The sequence below is a fragment of the Plecotus auritus genome (assembly GCF_963455305.1).
Source record: "Plecotus auritus genome assembly, chromosome: 6".
Classification (NCBI taxonomy): domain Eukaryota; kingdom Metazoa; phylum Chordata; class Mammalia; order Chiroptera; family Vespertilionidae; genus Plecotus; species Plecotus auritus.
The window spans coordinates 151,562,956-151,582,406 of record NC_137773.1 but is presented as its reverse complement, the minus strand read 5'-3'; the positions used below and the strand labels follow the sequence as shown (position 1 = coordinate 151,582,406).

Sequence of the window (19,451 nt, the reverse complement as noted above, 5' to 3'; positions counted from 1 at the left end):
TTACACAGCGTCAAACTCCCTGCCAGGTGCAGCCTGCACCCAATGGCTAACGTTGGAGTAAAAAGTCCTGTCCCTTCACCCCAATTCAGAACAACTCCAAAGGCCGTCCCAGCTTTAGAACTAGCAGCATCAGCAGGATTTCCTTCCTCTCAACCCTGCTCATTTCTCTTCCCCTTACCTTTGCTGATCCTGAGAACACTCCCTAATAAATTTCACACATGCAAATCTCCATCTGGGTGTTTGATTTCCAATGTATACTGCCTGTTCCACTTATGGGACTTCCTAACACATACTAATTAGAGGTTGAACATACAACAAAATCAATATCACAAGGAAACTAAGGTGATTCAGCCAGTAAGTTCTGCTAATCCTTGACAATAAAATGATTGGCAACCTTCATTAGGACATCAAGGAAGACATCTCAATATTTTTTCAAGTCTCACTTTTAATGCTATCATAACCATATGTTTATTCCAGATGACTCTTTAAGTCTTTACAAAGGCCTTGTGCGTTCAAGGTTCAAAAAACCAAAGAAGATTCTAAAATAGGTTTTATCTGAGTTGAGGTTCTTCAAACCCTACTTCATGGTATGCAGATCTGCATTTATAACCTTCTCCTCCCCTTATAATTTGATGATGGAAGTAGGAGTTTGGATGGGGACTGAGACAGAATTATAAACTACCCACTTACTGCAACTTGAATTAAGTTTGAATTGAGATGTGTTCAATTCAAGCAGCCTTTTTTGTGGTTGTTCTTTCTATAAGAAGTTGTTGTTGTTGCTGTTGTTCTTACTTGATGGGGTAAAAGGAGCCCAGGGGAGGTGACAGAGATAGTAGGGTTTGGGTTAGAAGGCGGGCTTCTCTAACCTAGCACAACTTACCACAGGTAGGTTACAGGACCAGTGTGATTATCAGGAAGCACTAAAGCTGCAGTCAGAATGGTATCGGCATCAATCTAACGGTGAGACAGGGAAGAAGACCAGAGAACAAGGAGCCGGGCTGATCCTTGAGAAAATAAGACATTGAACAGAATCAGGTGTCCGGCACAATGTAAGGCCCATGGTTCAGAACTAAGCCTGTGAACAGTAAGCAGGTACTGGAGCTTCCTTTCCCAGGTTGCTTGGCCCACACAGCAGGGATCAGAGTGGCAACTTCAGCTCTGCCCTGGACAACCCCTTTTCCCTGCACCCATCTCCTCAAAATCTCACCCATTCGAAATGACAGTGGAGACTGGCAGGTGGAGACTGTGATGGCAAAGAGAGGCTCACAGGTCTCCTTAAATGTCTAACCCTAACCACACATGCTTTCATGTTTCACATACATTTCCTCGCACAGAAGAACAGCTCTCCCACACACTGCATTCTGGGTCATCCTTGATCACATCACAACAGCACCCTCCTGTCACAGGGAAGCACCGTGTGCTGGGCAACAGGTTGTGAGGAAAGCATTGCTCTCCTGCTTGCAGGACAAGAGCTCTGCTTGAAAACCCCATGGTAGCCTATGATTGGGGCTGACAAGATGAGAAAAATGGAAGCCAAGTTTCCTTAGTCCAGATTATCCTCTTCCATAGCTTCCCCGATGAGATCATGGCTGGAGAGGCCAGGGTATGACTCACCCAGAATGTCAGGCTCATGGCCAAAGTTAGTGATGGACGGTAAAGAGTTGTGCGTTAGTTTGTTGTTGTTGTTGGACTGTGTCATGTTAGGAAATAAACTTTTAACCCTAATTTTGAAACATCACAGGCAGAGCCCCAAATAACTTAACGTGTGAGTATAAAATTGCTCTTGCTCTTTTGCAACTTAAGAATACCTCTATGGGCTACATGAGAGTTTTAGGAAAGGGAGTCACGTGTAGCCTGGGTAATAGACCCAAAATATGCCAGTACCTGTGTTACCGGTGAAACGAGGAGACCTCGGTTCTTGTCTTTTTGAAGGAAAGATTTCAATCAAGAGACCAAGTATAGAAAAGCAAGCAAGAATGTATTGGCCACAGCAAAAATATACTTAGGACAGTGAAACAAGGAAGGGCATAGAAGAAGCAACAGGACAGCCTAGGCGGGGCTGCTTTGGCTCACTGGGAAGTCAGAGAAAAGGGGGCCTTGGCGACAGGTTCAGGGGGTGAGCCTGGGACGAGCTACCGCTGCCCATCGCTCCCCGCTCCTGGTGGCCAGGGCAGCAAGCTTTCACCTTAACTTCTTGCTACCGCTTTCATTATCCCACTTGTCCTGGAATTTTCCTAGCTTCTTACTATTCTATTACACTGCCAGGTTCTTCCATGGTTCACCCCTTATAATTCTGGATTCCCAAAAGATGAATCATGACCGGCCTAAGCTTCCAAAGTCGGGGTAAATCCCTTTTCCAAGGGACAGCCACAAAGCAAATGCTGGATCACACCCATTCGAAAGGAAAGATAAAGGTAAACTCAAAAAGAAATGCCTGAGAATTTGCTCTGCGACCTTGAGCCCCAGCTTTCCCCTCCCTGGGTCTCCTTGCAACCTAAATCCAGAAGGTTGTGATCTCTAACACCCAGCCCCAAAATTAAGCTGACGGTGCCAAACCCCGCCCCAAGCTACCTGGAGGTTTTACAAGAGAGGAGTCTGGCTCCGCCCAGCTCCTCCTTCTCTTTTAATTCTTGGTTAAATAGCTTCCCCTTTAATGGCTTTTTCGGGGGAAGTTGCACCTCCTAGGTCCTGCCAGCAGCTGCTCTCCCCAGCATGACAGCTGCCCCGAGCCTGGGCGCCAGGGCAGCCAGCCTTAGCTTCTTGCTCCTGCTTTTCTTCGGGCGGGACCCAGCTGTGGGAGCTAAGGAGCTGAAGTTTGTGACACTGGTGAGTACTCTCTTTCTCACTGCTTTTCTCTCAAACCTGTGACCAGCAGGGTCTGAACATCGAGTGTCAAGTTCCTGGTTACCCTTCTGTTTGTTGTCTTGGGGAGACCAAACTGGGTGAGTGAATAATCAGGTTTCACAAGTTCCTTGAAGTTTTAACGTGTGCGGATGCAAAGGTGTTTGGTTTGGGTATTTTTGCCTTTGCCCATGTTCCTCATTTATCCACTTTCTTCACAACTGCCTTGAATACAGATTCCTTTCGACAGCCAATCCAGCCGGGAGGGAGCAGAAGCCACAGCTGGCGCTGTTTAGTACCAGGGGCTGAACTAGCTTATTATGTTTAATGATTATTTGTTTGCAAACCCCCCAAAAAAAACAGTCATTTCTGAGTAAAGAAACCCTTCTGTTTATCAGGAAATTTATAAATAGTGTTTGAAACGGAAAAGTGAAACTAAACTCAAGCGTTCTCGGATGACTTCCTGATGCATCGAATTGATTGACCACTGAAATGTTTTTTTCCACCCATATGTGTGACAAGTTATGAGAAAAGGGGGGGAGGTGGGGGGAGGCTGCCTGATGCATGATGTTAGGGAAAGAAAATATACTGTTGGCACTGTTTTAAAAGTAGAAAGAGAGTTTGCAAAGTAAAGGGGACTTACCACTTTACATAGGAGTTCTGGAATTAATCCTTCTGTTGGTTTCTGTTTGGGTCTGATTTTCTCTGTATCTCTGTTTCTCTTTGATCTGTTTCTGCCTCTGACCCTTTCCTTGTTTTTCACAGGTTCTCTCCCTCTCTTTCTCTCTCACATTTTTCAATTGTTCTTGAAAGTATGCTGACAAATATGAAGATTTTCTCTCTGTAAGAATGTTCATGATTTATTTTTAGAATTTTCTTAAAAATTAAACATGAAGTTCCTATTTTGTCAGCTTCAGTGTAGTCAAAACTCCTTTTCCTTCTACAAAAAAAAAAAATTCATGACCATGTGTTAATGCAAATCATGATTCTTAGTCCAATAAATCTTTACTAGGTCATGAGTCAACAATGAGAGAGAAAGAGAACCAGAGAAATATACCATCAATTTATTTACCGATGATTCACCAGCTGTCAGGTTTCTGTGCTGAAAAAGCTGTGTAATAACAATATCCCCACCTACCATGGGAAGTTAGACTTTCAGTTACATAGGGAAATCCATGCAAGTTAGACTTTTAGTTCTGTGCGTGGGTTCCTTTGCTAACATGTGCATTGAGCAAGTGTGGGAACTGCAGAAATTGCCCTGCAATGCTATAAACCTGTGACAAGCCAGTTGAGTAGTGACCCTTTCTGAGATATTACAGTCAAACCTCGGTGAATTGCCTGTGGTTGGGTCTCCTCCATGTTTTACTACAGCCTAGGCTAACTTCCCTGGACTACCAAACTCTCCTGGGCTTCCTTTCTTCCCCTCCACTCTTAGTTAACATAAGTTTAGGGAGTCCCAGTTAAGTCTTCCCTAAGAAAAACCTTACAGAGGTAGTTCACTGGGAGCCAAAAACAATGAACAATTCTCACACAAAAGCCAACGTTAACAATTTCTCCTACCACAGCTTCCTTCCATTAATGGTAGATGAAAGGCAACTTAATACACCTTTCTTGGCCCTTACAAAACAACTTCTGTCCAAGGACTTAAGTCAGAAGATATTACCTTCTTCTTTCTGTGGATTAGAGCAAATATTTGACTATAAATAGTTCCATTATATACCCAGGAAAATCCCTGGAAAATTATCAGGAGAAACAGAACAAAAGAAAGGTGCCTCTGATTAAAGAGATAATATTAATGACAATAACCCATAGTTAATTGAGTGCTTATTAAGTGCCAGGCACTGTTCTGAGAGTTCAAAATGGATTATTTCACATAATCCTCCCAACCACTCTATAAAGTAGTGTTGCCAGGAAAGCACAGGATGCCCTGTTAAATTTTAATGTCAGATAAACGGTAAATAATTTTTTAGTGTTAGTATGTTCCATGCGATATTTTGGCATTCTGTATTCTTATTTGCTAAATCTGGCAACCACACTATAAGGTTTTTTATGATCCCTATTTTATAGATGAAAAAATTGAGATACACCAGTAGTCGGCAAAACTCGGCTCGCGAGCAACATGCGGCTCTTTGGCCCCTTGAGTGTGGCTCTTCCACAAAATACCACGGCCTGGGCAAGTCTATTTTGAAGAAGTGGCATTAGAAGAAGTTTAAGTTTAAAAAATTTGGCTCTCAAAAGAAATTTCAATCGTTGTATTGTTGATATTTGGCTCTGCTGACTAATGAGTTTGCCGACCACTGGGTTAATCAACTTTCCCAGGAACACACAGCTAGGATTTGGCCCCAGGCTGTATGATCACAGAGGCCATGCCCTTAATCACTGGACAATATGTTCCTGTTGTGTGCAGAAAACCCAGCACCTGGAACTGAGATAGGAGGTTTGGTATGTTGGCTTAACTCATAATCCACAGGTGGTTTTCTCGCTTTTCCTCTGTGATCCAAAATAAAGAAATCTCCAACAACTCTGAAAAGCTGTTCTTGGCGGGAAGAGCAGGAGACCGTCCTTGGTCCTTGTTCTGTCTCATAAGCAGGGACACCACATGATCTTCTAAAACAGGTTCACCAAAGTGTGCCCCACAGAATGCTAGTTGGACTAGTTGTTGATAGACATTGCTTGGAGAAGTGGGTTTCAATAGTCAAATCAGCTTTGGGGATTGAACATGGTTTAAACTGTATTTAAAGGTCTCTTAAATGCAGAACTCCCAGTCTTTAACATTCTAATATATACTGTAGCTTTCAAAGAAAGGATTTTGTAAATTGTATTTCCTAAATTTTGACTACACAATCTACCTCCTTTTTTCCAGAGAGTATACCGTAGGAAACCCTTAGAGAATTGCTATTTTTAAATTTATAGAGAGAGAATAAGTATGGTGAATACCAATGTACCCATCAGCCAGCTTCAAAAATTATCACTCATGGGCAATCTTGTTTCATCTGTATGCTCACACATTCCTACTGTAATCCTGTACATCATTATTCCGTCCATAAATAGGGAGATGCCATTTGAAAGCATTCTCTCTCCCCAAACAAGGGGAAACCACAAGTTCAGGTGATTTCAGACAGAGATAAAAACTCCTCATTCCACCCAGGTTTTACAAAGAAAGAGATGATGAGTCACCTCAGCCTGCACATCAAAGGGTTGAGGGTTCGATTCCTGGCCCCAGTCAGATCGAGTGCGGGAGACAACCAATCAATGTGTCTCTCTCACATCCATGTCTCTGTCTCTTCTTCTGCCTGCTCTCTCCTTCTCCCCGCTCCCTACCACTCTCTCTAGAAATCAATGGAAAAATATCCTTGGGTGAGGATTAACAACAACAACAAAAAAGGGGTGATGAGTCACACAGTATAAGCTCTTTTTATTCTTTATGGTTAACCTTGCAAAATTCTTACTCAGGCCATAGAATATTCTGGAAGAAAATAGTGCCTATATCTTAAGCACATTATCTCTATACTGGGATGAGTAACTTGCACACTGTGGTTGGGCAAATTCAAATGAGGCTGGCCATCACACTTTTCCATGGACATCAGACCTTCAGAGTTCTTCCTCATTCCTCCGGGAAAGGAAACATTGGCAAGTTACTCCTCAGGCAGACAGCCCAATACTGTTCTAAATTTTCTAGCACTATGAGCTAAAATAAAAGTGGAAAGCCATGCCTAGGAAAACATTAAACTTTTATTGATTCAAGTTCCAGAATCACTTACCAGGTATGAGACCACAGACAGGCCACTTCATCCAGCTGAGTCTCAAGTGTTCCCCAAACTTAAAGTTGGGGATAGTGACCCTAACCATACTTCCTACTTCACAGAGTTGTCTTTAGGTTCAAATGTCATGACATCCATATGAAAGAGTAACCACGATACAAATGTGAAGTCATCATCTAAAACAGAAGCTTTCCAACTTTTTGGATAAAATCTAGCTGATGTTTATTCTTGTTTAAAATTGTGATAAAATGCACAGAACATAAAATTCTTCCCATCTTAACCATTTTAAGTGTGCAGTTTGGTGGCATTAGGTGTATTCATATTGCGGTACTCACTCTTAAAACCATCCAACTCCAGAACTCTTTTCATCTTTTTCTTTAAACACAAAAGCAATTGATTTAATTATCACAAACATTCTTCCAGTGAAGGCACTTGTCTAAGATAATGTATTTTTAGATAATTACAAATAAATAATACCTCTCTTGATACACAGTTGTCTTGCTATAAAATTTGGAGGGACATATAGATAATCTATCTACTTGCTCTGAATTATAAAGCTTGGATAAATGTTATATATTTTTCATTGAATAGATTACTTCTTACCTCAGTTTTTTATTTGTTTGTTTCTGTGGCATTAATTTTTTATGTTTTATTTTTTTTTAAATATTTATTGTTGAAAGGATTACATATGTCCCAACTCTTTTCATCTTGAAAACAGAAATTCCATACCCTTTATACAGCAACTCCTATTCTCCCCTCCCCTCAGCCTCTGGCAACCACCATCCTACTTTATGACTATGAATTTGACTACTCTATATATTTCATATAGTATAACTATACAGTATTTATCCTTTTGTGAATTACTTATCTTACTTAGCATGATGTCCTCAAGGTTCTAAATAATCCTTTATTATTTTTGAGCTTATCCTATCTAATAAAAGAGTAATATGCAAATTGACCATCACTCCAACATACAAGATGGTTGCCCGCATGTGGACACAAGATGGCCAGCAGGGGAGGGCATTTGGGAGGGACCAGGCCTGCAGAGGAGGAAAGTTGGGGGCAACCGGGCCTGCAGGGAATGGCATTTGGGAGGGACCCAGGCCTGCAGGGGAGAGCATTTGGGGGGGACCAAGGCAGTTGGGAGAGACCAGGCCTGCAAGGGAGGGCAGTTAGGGCTGACTAGGCCTGCAGGGGAGGGCAGTTAGGGCTGGCCAGGCCTGCAGGGGAGGGCAGTTAGGGGCAAACAGGCTGGCAGGGGAGCAGTTAGGCATCAATCAGGCTGGCAGGGGAGTGGTTAGGGGGTGATCAGGCTGGCAGGCAGAAGCAGTTAGGGGCAATCAGGAAGGCAGGCAGGCAAGCAGTTGGGAGCCAGCAGTCCTGGATTGTGATAGGGATGTCCGACTGCCCATTTGGTTGTCAGGAGCTGGGTATGGTGTAAATGGAGATTGTGAGAGGGATGTCCGACTGCCCTACCAGGATCGGGCCTAAACGGGCAGTCGGACATCCCTCGATGGGTCCCAGATTGGAGAGGGTGCAGGCTGGGCTGAGGGACACACACCCCCGTGCACGAATTTCATGCACCGGGACTCTAGTCCTATATAATAAAAGGCTAATATGCAAATCGACCAAATGGTGGAATAACCAGTCACTATGATGCACACTGACGACCAGGGGGCAGACGCTTAATGCAGAGCTGCCCCCTGGTGGTCAGTGTGCTCCCACAGGGGGAGCGCCGCTCAGCCAGAAGCTGGGCTCATGGCTGGGAAGTGCAGCGGTGGTGGTGGGAGCCTCTCCCACCTCCGCTGCGGTCAGATATCCCCCAAGGTTCTCCCGGACTGCGAGAGGGTGCAGGCTGGGCTGAGGGCCCGCGCCCCGCCCCCTCAGTGCACGAATGTCAGTCACCGGGCCTCTAGTAAACTTAATAAAATACAAATTGTACTTTCTAGTTTATAAAAGTAGTAAGTAAACTTCGTAGTTAGGCACATGTGTAACTGAAAGGGAGCAAAGAAAAGAGAACATAAGGTACTAGATCATCATACTATAACCTTAGACTAACTAGAACCTTAGACTAACTATTTCACCTTTTTGTACTCAAGTCTTACCCACTACGAATTCTAATTCATTTTCTCTTGGGGGTAGCACATGTGCAGTATGGTTTGAGGAGGGAAAAAGCTGGAGGGAGAACAGAGAGAGGATGCTACCACAGTTCAGGAAAGCACAGTAAAGAGCTGAGTTGGAAAATAAAGGATGAATTTCTTTAAAAAAAAATTGTGAAGCCAAAACCGGTTTGGCTCAGTGGATAGAGCGTCAGCCTGCGGACTGAAAGGTCCCAGGTTCGATTCCGGTCAAGGGCATGTAACTTGGTTGCGGGCACATCCCCAGTGGGAGGTGTACAGGAGGCAGCTGATCGATGTTTCTGTCTGATCGATATTTCTGACTATCTATCACTCTTCCTTCCTCTCTGTAAAAAATCAATAAAAATATATTTAAAAAAAAATTGTGAAGACAGAATCCCTGTGGGTTGAATAGTAAGGAAAAAAGAGAAACCAAAATGACTCTGAGTTTTCTAATTTTGGTTGCTGGAAAGATGATGATGTCATGGAGGTGGGATATACACAAGGCATTAAACATTTGAAATTCTTAAAAATTAATATGAACTATAAATACCAAAGAAACATACAATACTGTGTACTACACAGCACACTATAGCATAGTGTTTAAATGTGCAGACCACCTGAGTTTGATTACAGCTCGACCCCTTACTAGCTGTGTGGCTTTTGATGAGTAACTTAACCTATCTGTGCCTCTGTTTCATCATCAGTAAAATGGGGATAATAGTACTTCCTGGAGTTGTTGTGAGACTTCATTGAGTTAATACATAGAAGTACTTATAAGCCTATCTGGTAAATGCCCCAAACATTGTAACTATTATTAACATACATACACTTACACAATTATCCCATGTGTGCTTTTTTTTTTTTAAATATATTTTATTGATTTTTTACAGAGAGGAAGGGAGAGGGATAGAGAGTTAGAAACATCGATGAGAGAGAAACATTGATCAGCCGCCTCCTGCACACCTCCCACCGGGGATGTGCCCGCAACCCAGGTACATGCCCTTGACCGGAATCGAACCTGGGACCTTTCAGTCTGCAGGCCGTTGCTCTATCCACTGAGCCAAACCGGTTAGGGCAATGTGTGTGCTTTTTATAATGTTCATAACCAGTTAATTAAAATACCAGGGTTTGTTTTTGTTTTCTTATTTATTCTTTCTGTTCTGAAAAGGGTGAAGTATTTACATGTCTTTTTTTCTTTTAAGCTTGATCATTTTTCTTCTCAGCTTTGGGTCCCTGGCCCAATAAAAACTAGAAAAAATAAAAATTTAAAATGTGACTCAAGAGTTAAACAGAATTTATTCACTTCAACCACGGTTTGACTTACTGATCCATGGACTTACTGGTCCTTTCCTTCATAACTTTTCTCTAGAATAAGAATTGCGACTGCCCTTTTATTTGCTTTCATCTTAATTGTTCATGTTTGAACAATGCCTTGGAACACAGGCAGGAACTTCTCAAGGCCTGTACATGTTTTCTTCTGCTTCTGTCAAAGTAAGAATCGCAGCTACCATATTGTGAGCATCCACTAGCTGCCAGGCTCTTACGTTTGTATTTTGAATCCCCCAAATGACCCAGCAAGGCGTGTAACGTTACCTTGGTATTAAGGAGGAACTGGAACTTCTTTGTGGCATACCAGGTGCTGGGGACTCCAACTGTCCGGAGCCACGCCTACAAATTGGTTGGCATATAGAAGAGGGAGCAGAGAGAACTCTCTGCTGGCAAACAAAAGCCAGGGCTCCGGCCTCCACTCACAAACAACCCCCAGGGTCTCTCCTGGGCTCTGTGGCCCCCAGGCCTGCATGTCCTTCGAAGGCATCTCGCTGGGCAGAGCGCAGGGCATCTTGCTGTGTGGGAGCATGTGCTTCCTATGTGCCAGCACTGTTTTGGGGATATAGCAGTGCCCATGACAGCAAGGATTCTACTCTCAAGGAATTTAGGGGAGAAGAGATGCCAGATACACATACACACAAAACACAAGAAAACAGGGATAAAAATAGAGCCGGGGGATGGGAGAGAGATGGGGCAGGAATTACTTTGTAACCTGTGGTCAAGGGAGGCCTCTCCACAGAGGTGGCCTTTCCCAGGACAGAAGTGAATTCAGCAAACAAGTGTGTGTGTGTGTGTGTGTGTGTGTGTGTGCCCCAGGGAAAGAAGTAGAAACAGGACATTTGAGGCAGATAGGACATCAACACTCTGAGGCTGGAACAAATTTATTATATCGGATGGATGGGCCAGCAGGAGGGCTTGGTGACTAACCATGTTTAACAAAAATGTAAGGTGAGAACATTATGGTGGTCAGGACCAGATCAGGTAGGATCTTGTGAGCCAGAGTAAGGAAATTACAATTTTATGCAAAGAGCAATAGGAAATGATATAATGTCTGAAATGATATAATGTCTGAGAGTAGGCAGGGGCTCACTATAAAAAATCTCTACTTTTGTATATCTTTACGATTTTCTGCCCAATAAACTAACAGAATGAGTGGATTCTAAGCAACCAAGTAACACATTCTGATGGACTTTTTTTAGAAAGCACTTGAGATCTGCCTGGCCACGGGGTGACTCAGTGGTTGAGCGTGGACCTATGAACCAGGAGTCACGGTTTGATTCCCAGTCAGGGCACGTGCCTTTTTGGTTGTCACAAGTAGGGAATGCTACTGTCATCTAGTGGGCAAAGGCTACGGATGCTGCTGAACATCCTATAAGGCATAGGACAGCTCCTCACAAGGAATTATCCAACCCAAATGTCAACAATACTGGAGTTGAGAAACCGGGAAAATGAAATAATGTGCCACATGCGGCCCGCCGAGGACATTTATCCGACCCGCCGGGTGCCACTGCCTGTCCTGCTTAGCAGCCGACTCGTCCCGGGCCCGCAGTGCACATAGGAATTTGTTCATAGTTTGTTTTTTTAAACTATAGTCCGGCCCTCCAATGGTCTGAGGGACAGTGAACTGGCCCCCTGTTTAAAAAGTTTGAGGACTCCTGATGTGGAGTTTATAATCTATTGACCCATGTAACAACTTTAGTTACTCAGATCTGGGAAAGTATTTTGCATGTACTATTTCGGGATCTACATGGCTAACGTGTGTTTCCATTGTGAAAAGAGAAGCACTAATGTTTAGCCTCAAAATCTCTGGTCATGACCAAGTCACTCTTGGTGACAAATAACTGTAGGTGCTTGTCAGAGAATATGTGGCCCTTCTTCCTGCCATGAGGGCACCATTTATGACAGTAATGCATTACCTGGCCCAGACGGTTTCTTCCAGGGGTCCTCAAACTTTTTAAACAGGGGGCCAGTTCACTGTCCCTCAGACCGTTGGAGGGCCGGACTATAGTTTAAAAAAGAAACTATGAACAAATTCCTGTGTGCACTGCGGGCCCGGGACGAGTCGGCTGCTAAGCAGGACAGGCAGCGGCACCCAGCGGGCCAGATAAATGTCCTCGGCGGGCCGCATGTGGCCCGCGGGCCGTAGTTTGAGGACCCCTGCTTAAGACCCACTGCACCATTAGCCCTCTATTTGCTGTAGCCTGTTCTAATGAGATTTTAGTTTAGGGAAGCGATTTTCAACCTTTCTCATCTCATGTCACACATAAACTAATTACTAAAATTCTGCGGCACATGCCGATTTTTTTTTTTTTTTAAGTTTTACTTTTCATTCATTCACACCAAAAAGTTTTACTTTTGATTCATTTACATCAAAGATGACCATTTTTCTGTTGGCTATTGTCATTTTTTATTTGACAATCTAAGGGAAAAGAGGTCAGTGTCCCTGACTAAATTGCCAGGTATTGAATGGTTTAAAATTTCTTCAGCACACCTGTTGAAAATTGCTAGTTTAGGGACCAAAAGATCAGTTTTCTTCAGACACCAGAGACACGACCAAAGACTTAGAATCCTCCCTCACTGCCTCACAGATGGCTAAAGCTTTGATACTCTTTCTTATTCAGTGTCTACTGAGCTCTTTTACAGAATTTCAAAAGAACAGCCTCCTGGCTTTCTTTTCAATGGAGCATCTTAGCCAGTTATTATAAGTGAAAAGTGCAATTAAATGTGTGTGCTGGCATCAATGTAGACTTCACCTTGTATTTTTTTGTTGTTGTTGTTGTTAATCCTCACCCAAGGATATTTTTCCATTGATTTTTAGAGAGAGTGGAGGGGGAGAGATAGAGAGAGAAACATCAATGTGAAAGAGACACATCAATTGGTTGCCTCCCGCATGAGCCCTAACCAGGGCCAGGAATCAAGCCTGCAACCAAGGTTTGTGCCCTTGACTGGAGTTGAACCCAGGACCTTTCAGCTCGAGGGCCGACGCTCTATCTACTGAGCCAAACAGGCTGGAGCCATCTTGTACTTCTTGAGTGTTTTTCTTTCCCTATCTTTTGCTTATAAAATAACTTAGTGTTTGGCTTGGTATACTCTCAGAAAACATATTATAATCGAGGTTTCACAAGTTCAAGCTGCACTCCCCCCTACCCCAAAGAGCAAAATGGGCAATCAAAATAGCATGACATACCAACCATTGAGGCTCAGTAGTTGAGAATTAACCCATGAAAGAGGAGGTCACAGTTCGATTTCTGGTCAGGGCACATGTCTGAGTTGCGGGGTGTGCAGAAGGCAACGGATCAATGATTCTCATCGTTGATGTTTCTATCCCTCTCTCCCTCTCCCTCCCTCTCTCTGAAATCAATTAAAAACATTAAAAAAATAGCATGACGTGCACACATCCAAAGTATGTCCTTTAAAGTATAGAGAATTCGCTCTTCTCATCTTCCCACCGCAATTCCTTTACCTCCAACCTCCTAAAAACTGAAGAATCATTGATGCAAAATAGTTGCAATTTCTATGTAGCATTTTATTATAGGCAAAAAAATGTTGACACCATTATTACTGTAACCACAATTAAGGGAGGACTACTTCTCATCAGAGTTCATCTGCAATAAAGTGATCTTACTGAGTTTTGTGTTCCTTCTCATCCTATCCGATGTACAAACCAGTCTCCATGTGCGGATGGTCTGCCTCCTAAGGGCTAATCATTTGTTACTTGCTTTACTTGAAAAACAGGAAAAGTGTTAGAGATATTAGAACAGTGGTTCTTAACCTACGATTTACCTGGGAAGGTTTTTAAAATCCTGATGCCCTGGCCGTATCCCAGATTCATAAAACAAAATCACTAGGGGTGGCTCCATCCTCAGAATATTTTTAACTCCCCAGGTGATTTTATGAGCAGCCACGATTGAGAACCAGTGGTTTAGAAAAACATCTATTATGATGAGTAGAAGCAAAATACCAAAATGAAATTTGTAACATTACTGTCTTAATCTATTTTCAGGTTTTTAGGCATGGAGACCGAAGTCCCATTGAAACCTTTCCTAATGACCCCATTAAAGAAACCTCATGGCCACAAGGATTTGGCCAACTCACTCAGGTTGGTTGGATTTTTAGCTAAAGTTGGTGATAAGTCTCAAGGGAAACTAAACATTGTGGGGTTTGTAATCCATTGAAACCATAAAACCACTTTGGTTACTCAGATCTGGGAAAATATTTTGCACAATTAACCTGGGATCTAAAAAGTCTAAAATGTGTTTCAATTGTGGAACAAAGAGGAACTAATGGTTAGCATTGTTAATTTCTGGTCATGTCCAAGTCAGCCTTAGTGATTAATAACTGTACCAAAAGTGTATAGAATTTCCTGTTTCAATTTTTTAAAATATATTTTTATTGCTTTCAGAGAGGAAAGGAGAGGGAGAGAGAGATAGAAACATCAATGATGAGAGAAAATCATTGATCAGCTGCCTCCTGCACGCCCCCTACTAGAGATCGAGCATGCAATCCAGGCATGTGCCCTGACTGGGAATCAAACCATGATCTCCTGGTTCATAGATCGACACTCAACACTCAACCTCAAAGCACAAATTGCTCCTATTACCTCCTTCCCCGTGCTAGAGGGGTAGTGATAATAGTGGTGGCCAGGAGAGACAAGCAAATGAGCGCATGGGGCCAAGCAGAAGCCACAGAGACCACATCCTCTTTGACTCCTAAAGCTCTGGTGAAGGTCTGGAGTACAGACAGACCTGAACGCAGTGTTTCTCAAAGCATGGTGTTCTACTACATGGATCTGAATCACTCGGGGCACTTGTTAAAATGCAGATTCCAGGACTACACCCAGGATTTAATGAGCAGGAATCTTGGGGGGAAATGCTGAGGAATCTGCATTTCAACAAGCACCCCTAGATACATTCTGCTTCTGATGCACAGATAGGCTTAGGGATCATTGAGTTAAAGCCGTGGTCGGTAAACTGCGGCTCGCGAGCCACATGCAGCTCTTTGGCCCCTTGAGTGTGGCTCTTCCACAAAATACCACGGCCTGGGCGAGTCTGTTTTGAAGAAGTGGTGTTAGAAGTTTAAAAAATTTGGCTCTCAAAAGAAATTTCAATCGTTGTACTGTTGATATTTGGCTCTGTTGACTAATGAGTTTGCCGACCACTGAGTTAAAGTAATGCTTCTCAGTGATTACTGGCCATCACAGTCTTAGTGAGCTTGTTGAAAACCGATTCCTAAGCTCATCCTCAAACTAAGCGGGGCCCAGGAATTTTCTAACATACTCTGAAATGATGCTAATATTGATGATCCACAGACCGTACTTTGAGTAACAGACTCTAGTTTTTTCATGTACCACGCATAAATAAATTGTACAAATAATAAAACATTGCACCCAGGGGTTGAATGTGATCTTCAGATTCATCAAATCCAACCTCTTAATAGTTGAATTTCTTCCACCAACCCCCGAAGTGGTCAACCAGCCCTTTGAATGTTCGGCCAACAAAGATGACCATTGAATGCTCTACCACACCAGGGATGAATCATTTATGTAAATCAGATTCATCACCAATTATTAACTGTACAAGGCTCTATGTTAAGTGGTAATGAAGGTAAAGAGTTTTCTCAGGGAGTCATGACTAAAAATTACAGCTTTTTTTTTCTTGTTTTCATTTAAAAATGTGTTATTGTGGAACTATTAAAGTACACCATTGTTCATTCATTTAATGAGGAGAGATGAGGTGCATAGATAAGAGTCACAGAACTTACTTTCAATAATTTGTGCTTTTATTTTTCCCCTAGCTGGGCATGGAACAGCATTATGAACTTGGAGAGTATATAAGGAAAAGATATGGAAAATTCTTGAATGATTCCTATAAACATCAACAGGCAAGTTGGGGAGCTAAAAGTGGGAACCTTGTCCCTCTGAAAGAATTTAACATAACGTTGCATTTCTCAACGTGCTTTGCCTATTTCCCAACAGATATCTTGCTTAGAAATGTGTTCCTCTTTCTACAAATATTTTATTCCTAAAACATTATGAATATGAGTGAGCTAAAATGTTAGGGACACCTATGGTAAAGACTTTAGCTTGGCAAGTAGTGACACGTAGCCTCTACTTATTGGTCTCTTTTATCAATTCAATTATTGGCATAGCAGGTTGCTTTATAGCGTGGCATGCTCATAATACTGTCTCTTCCATAACAGATCTTATGATCATGATGCTATCACAATGTTTGCTAAGATTTTGGTGTGGATATCCTGTCCTTTCTTAGGTACTAGCTGCATAGGAAAAACCCACGGTTCCTCTCAGTTGGATTCTGCTTTGATTTTCCCACTCTAGGTTTATGTTCGCAGCACAGACATTGACCGGACGTTGATGAGTGCCATGACAAACCTTGCAGCCCTGTTCCCCCCTGAGGGTATTAGCCTCTGGAATCCCAACCTGCCCTGGCAGCCCATCCCAGTGCACACAGTCCCTCTTGTGGAAGATCGGGTCAGTATTCTGGGAAAACCAGGAGATTCTATTGGGCCTGGAAGGTGGGCGTCAGGTTGCTCAATACTTGTGGATATGGGAGTCTGGACTCTTCTTGGGCTGTGCAGCTTTAATTCTTTCCTAAATAAAGGTGCAAAGGACAATGTAGGACATAGAAAGCCCAAGGCAAGAGAGAGTAGGAACAGAATTTCTCTTTGGATCTTTATCATCTATTTTGTTTTGCCACTCTTTCAACTTTTGGCAATTTGTCCCTATCTATCTATACACACACACACGCATGCATACATACATACATACATACATACATACATACACATAGCTCCCAGTGTTCAATTCTTTGGTGCCCCACACAGGTTCTCCTCCATCACAGAATATCCTAAGACCTCTTTACCTACAAAGTACCCCTCCTCCCATGAAAAATCCCCATTTCTAGGTAGGAAAAAAAAGAATTGAATTGAATATATGATTGGTACTTGATACTTTTTATGTGTCATTATATTTACTTTTGAATGGACAATATTATTGTTCTCCTTTGATAGCCAGGGAAATAAGTGCTTAGAGAAGTTAAACAAAATGGACCCAAAGCCACACAACTGGTAAGCATCACAGCTGAAACCAGGTAATTCCAGAACAATTTTCTTCTCTGAAAACTAGTGCTTCTCAAATATAGCTACATATTAGAATCTCCTGACAATTTCTTAAAACTCCTAATGCCCAGGGGATTCTCCATAACAAATCAGCATCTCTGAGGTTGGACCCCAGGCATCAGTATTTTTTTAAGCCTTATCTGAGGATATGTTTTTATTGATATTAGAGAGAGAGGAAGGGAGAGAGCAAGAGAGAAACATCAATGTGACAGAGAAACATTGACAGGTTGCCTCCCATATGTGCCCTGACCAGGGATCGAACCCACAACCTTTCTGGTGTATGGGATGACACTCCAACCAACTGAGCCACACCAGCAGGGCCAGACAGCAGTGTTTTTAAAATAATCTCTCTAGATGACTCCAGAGACAGCCAAGTCTGAGAACCAGTACTATAAGGCAAGCTGCTTTCAGAGAAACTCTCAAGTTTATTTACACTGGGTAGGACTAATCAAGAACTCTTTAACCTTCTCAGAGGAATTGCTATTTTTAACAGTAATAAATCTAACTCATCTCCCAGGTGTAGAATCTAAGGCTTTATGAAGGAAATAGTTTAGGACCAGGAACCCTTCTAATTCCTCTGCGGTCACAGTAAAAGCATGATAATCTCATCTCTCTCTGAGGCTCAGCGTGACCACGGGCTGTAGCCCAGACACCTCGGGGTGGGTTGCTATCCTCTTTGCCCTGCCAGTGCTCCTGGAAATTTGATTCAATTACTGCATCTGGTGACGTAAGAATTTTTCCCAACCCTGTTAACCTCACTCTAGGTCAGTGGTCGGCAAACTCATTAATCAACAGAGCCAAGTATCAACAGCACAACGAGTGAAATTTCTTTTGAGAGCCAAATTTTTTAAACTTAAACTTCTTCTGACGCTACTTCTTCAAAATAGACTTGCCCAGGCCATGGTATTTTGGGGAAGAGCCACACTCAAGGGGCCAAAGAGCCGCATGTGGCTTGCGAGCCGCAGTTTGCCGACCACAGCTCTAGGTAAATCTATTCCAAACAATTTTTCTAGTGTTTCCCGAAAAGTCAGGATTGCTTATTTATGCCTCTTTCCATCACATAATCAGGAGTGAAGTATTATGACTATCAGTATTCTTACGAGTTTGTGAATATATTCTTCCAAAAAGAAAAAAAAAAAAGGTCACTTTCAACACAGCCTTCTCTGCTTAGTTAAAGAGTGGACGGCAACACTAAATTTAGCCAAGGTAGACCAAGGTAGCTGGTAAATCCTTAATCCCGAAAGGTAGTAATTAAATTAAATAGTAAAGAGAATAGTAAAAAGAAAAACGAGGAGAGTGAGGGAGAGGAAGAGAGAAACAAGTAAGATTACCTACCTATGGCTTCCAGCTCCCTGCTCTCTCAGATAAAAACAGTGCTCTAACATCAACTAAGAAATCTAATAAAATCAAGCAATACAAAGTTATCCCAGAGCTGTGCTAAGTGCTGTAGAGAAATATGATGCCAGGTTTCTTCGTTAATTTGTGGATCCATTTGATGAAAAAGATCCACATGTGTGAAATGTGTAGACTACAATGCAAGATGGTGAGCAGTGATTTCAAATACAAGCTGTACATGCTGAAGGAAGTCAAGAGAATGAGATGTATGAGCTACCAAAGGGCAGTCAGTCAGTCAGTCAGGTCTTTGTGGAGAGAGGGAGAAGTTTAACCAGACCTTGGAGGAGGGGTAGAAAAGAGAGGAAGGCAGCCAGAAGGCAGTGAGTGAATAAACATGCCCTTCTGTGTTCCGAGTTCATATTTAGAAAGAATGAAGCTGTTTTGGGTACAGATTAGAGAATCCAAATTTAATAGCCGAAGGAATCATGAGGCTGAACAGCAGTGTCCTGTAAAAGGAGGGCTAGATTTAAAGTTGGGAAAACCGAGGTCTGAGAGCCAGCTACTTCAGACACTTGACTTTGAGTAACCTCCCAGCACCTCAGTTTCCTTTTCTGTAAATTGAGAACAATAGTCACCCCCTAACTCCTTCATAGGGATTTGAGAAAACTAAGTTAGTTAAGAAATGGAAAAGACTTTGTAAACTGCAAAATGTTTGGCAGATGTTTAGGTATTATCCTATGTAATAAAAGAGTAATATGCAAATTGACCCTACCTCTGCTACACCCACAAGCCACGCCCACCAGCCAATCAGGAACGAGTATGCAAATTAACCCAACCAAGATGGCTGCAGCCACAGAGAGAGCAGGAGGCTTGGGTTTCCCCAGCAATGGAGGAAGCCAAGCTTTCCACCTGCCCTGGCCTGCCTTGGCCT

At 42.6% G+C, this 19,451-nt stretch overlaps 1 protein-coding gene across 1 annotated transcript in view; it reads left to right on the top strand.

Moving 5' to 3' along the window:
• Positions 1-2,610: 2,610 nt before the first annotated feature.
• The window catches only part of ACP3 (acid phosphatase 3), a 41,941-nt gene continuing 25,100 nt past the window's right edge, over positions 2,611-19,451 (top strand). The window contains exons 1-4 of the mRNA XM_080673951.1: positions 2,611-2,826; positions 14,055-14,150; positions 15,845-15,931; positions 16,386-16,538. Of these exons, the coding sequence (XP_080530077.1) occupies positions 2,713-2,826; positions 14,055-14,150; positions 15,845-15,931; positions 16,386-16,538 (450 nt within the window). The 5' untranslated portion in view covers positions 2,611-2,712. The remainder of the gene's footprint in view (positions 2,827-14,054; positions 14,151-15,844; positions 15,932-16,385; positions 16,539-19,451) is intronic.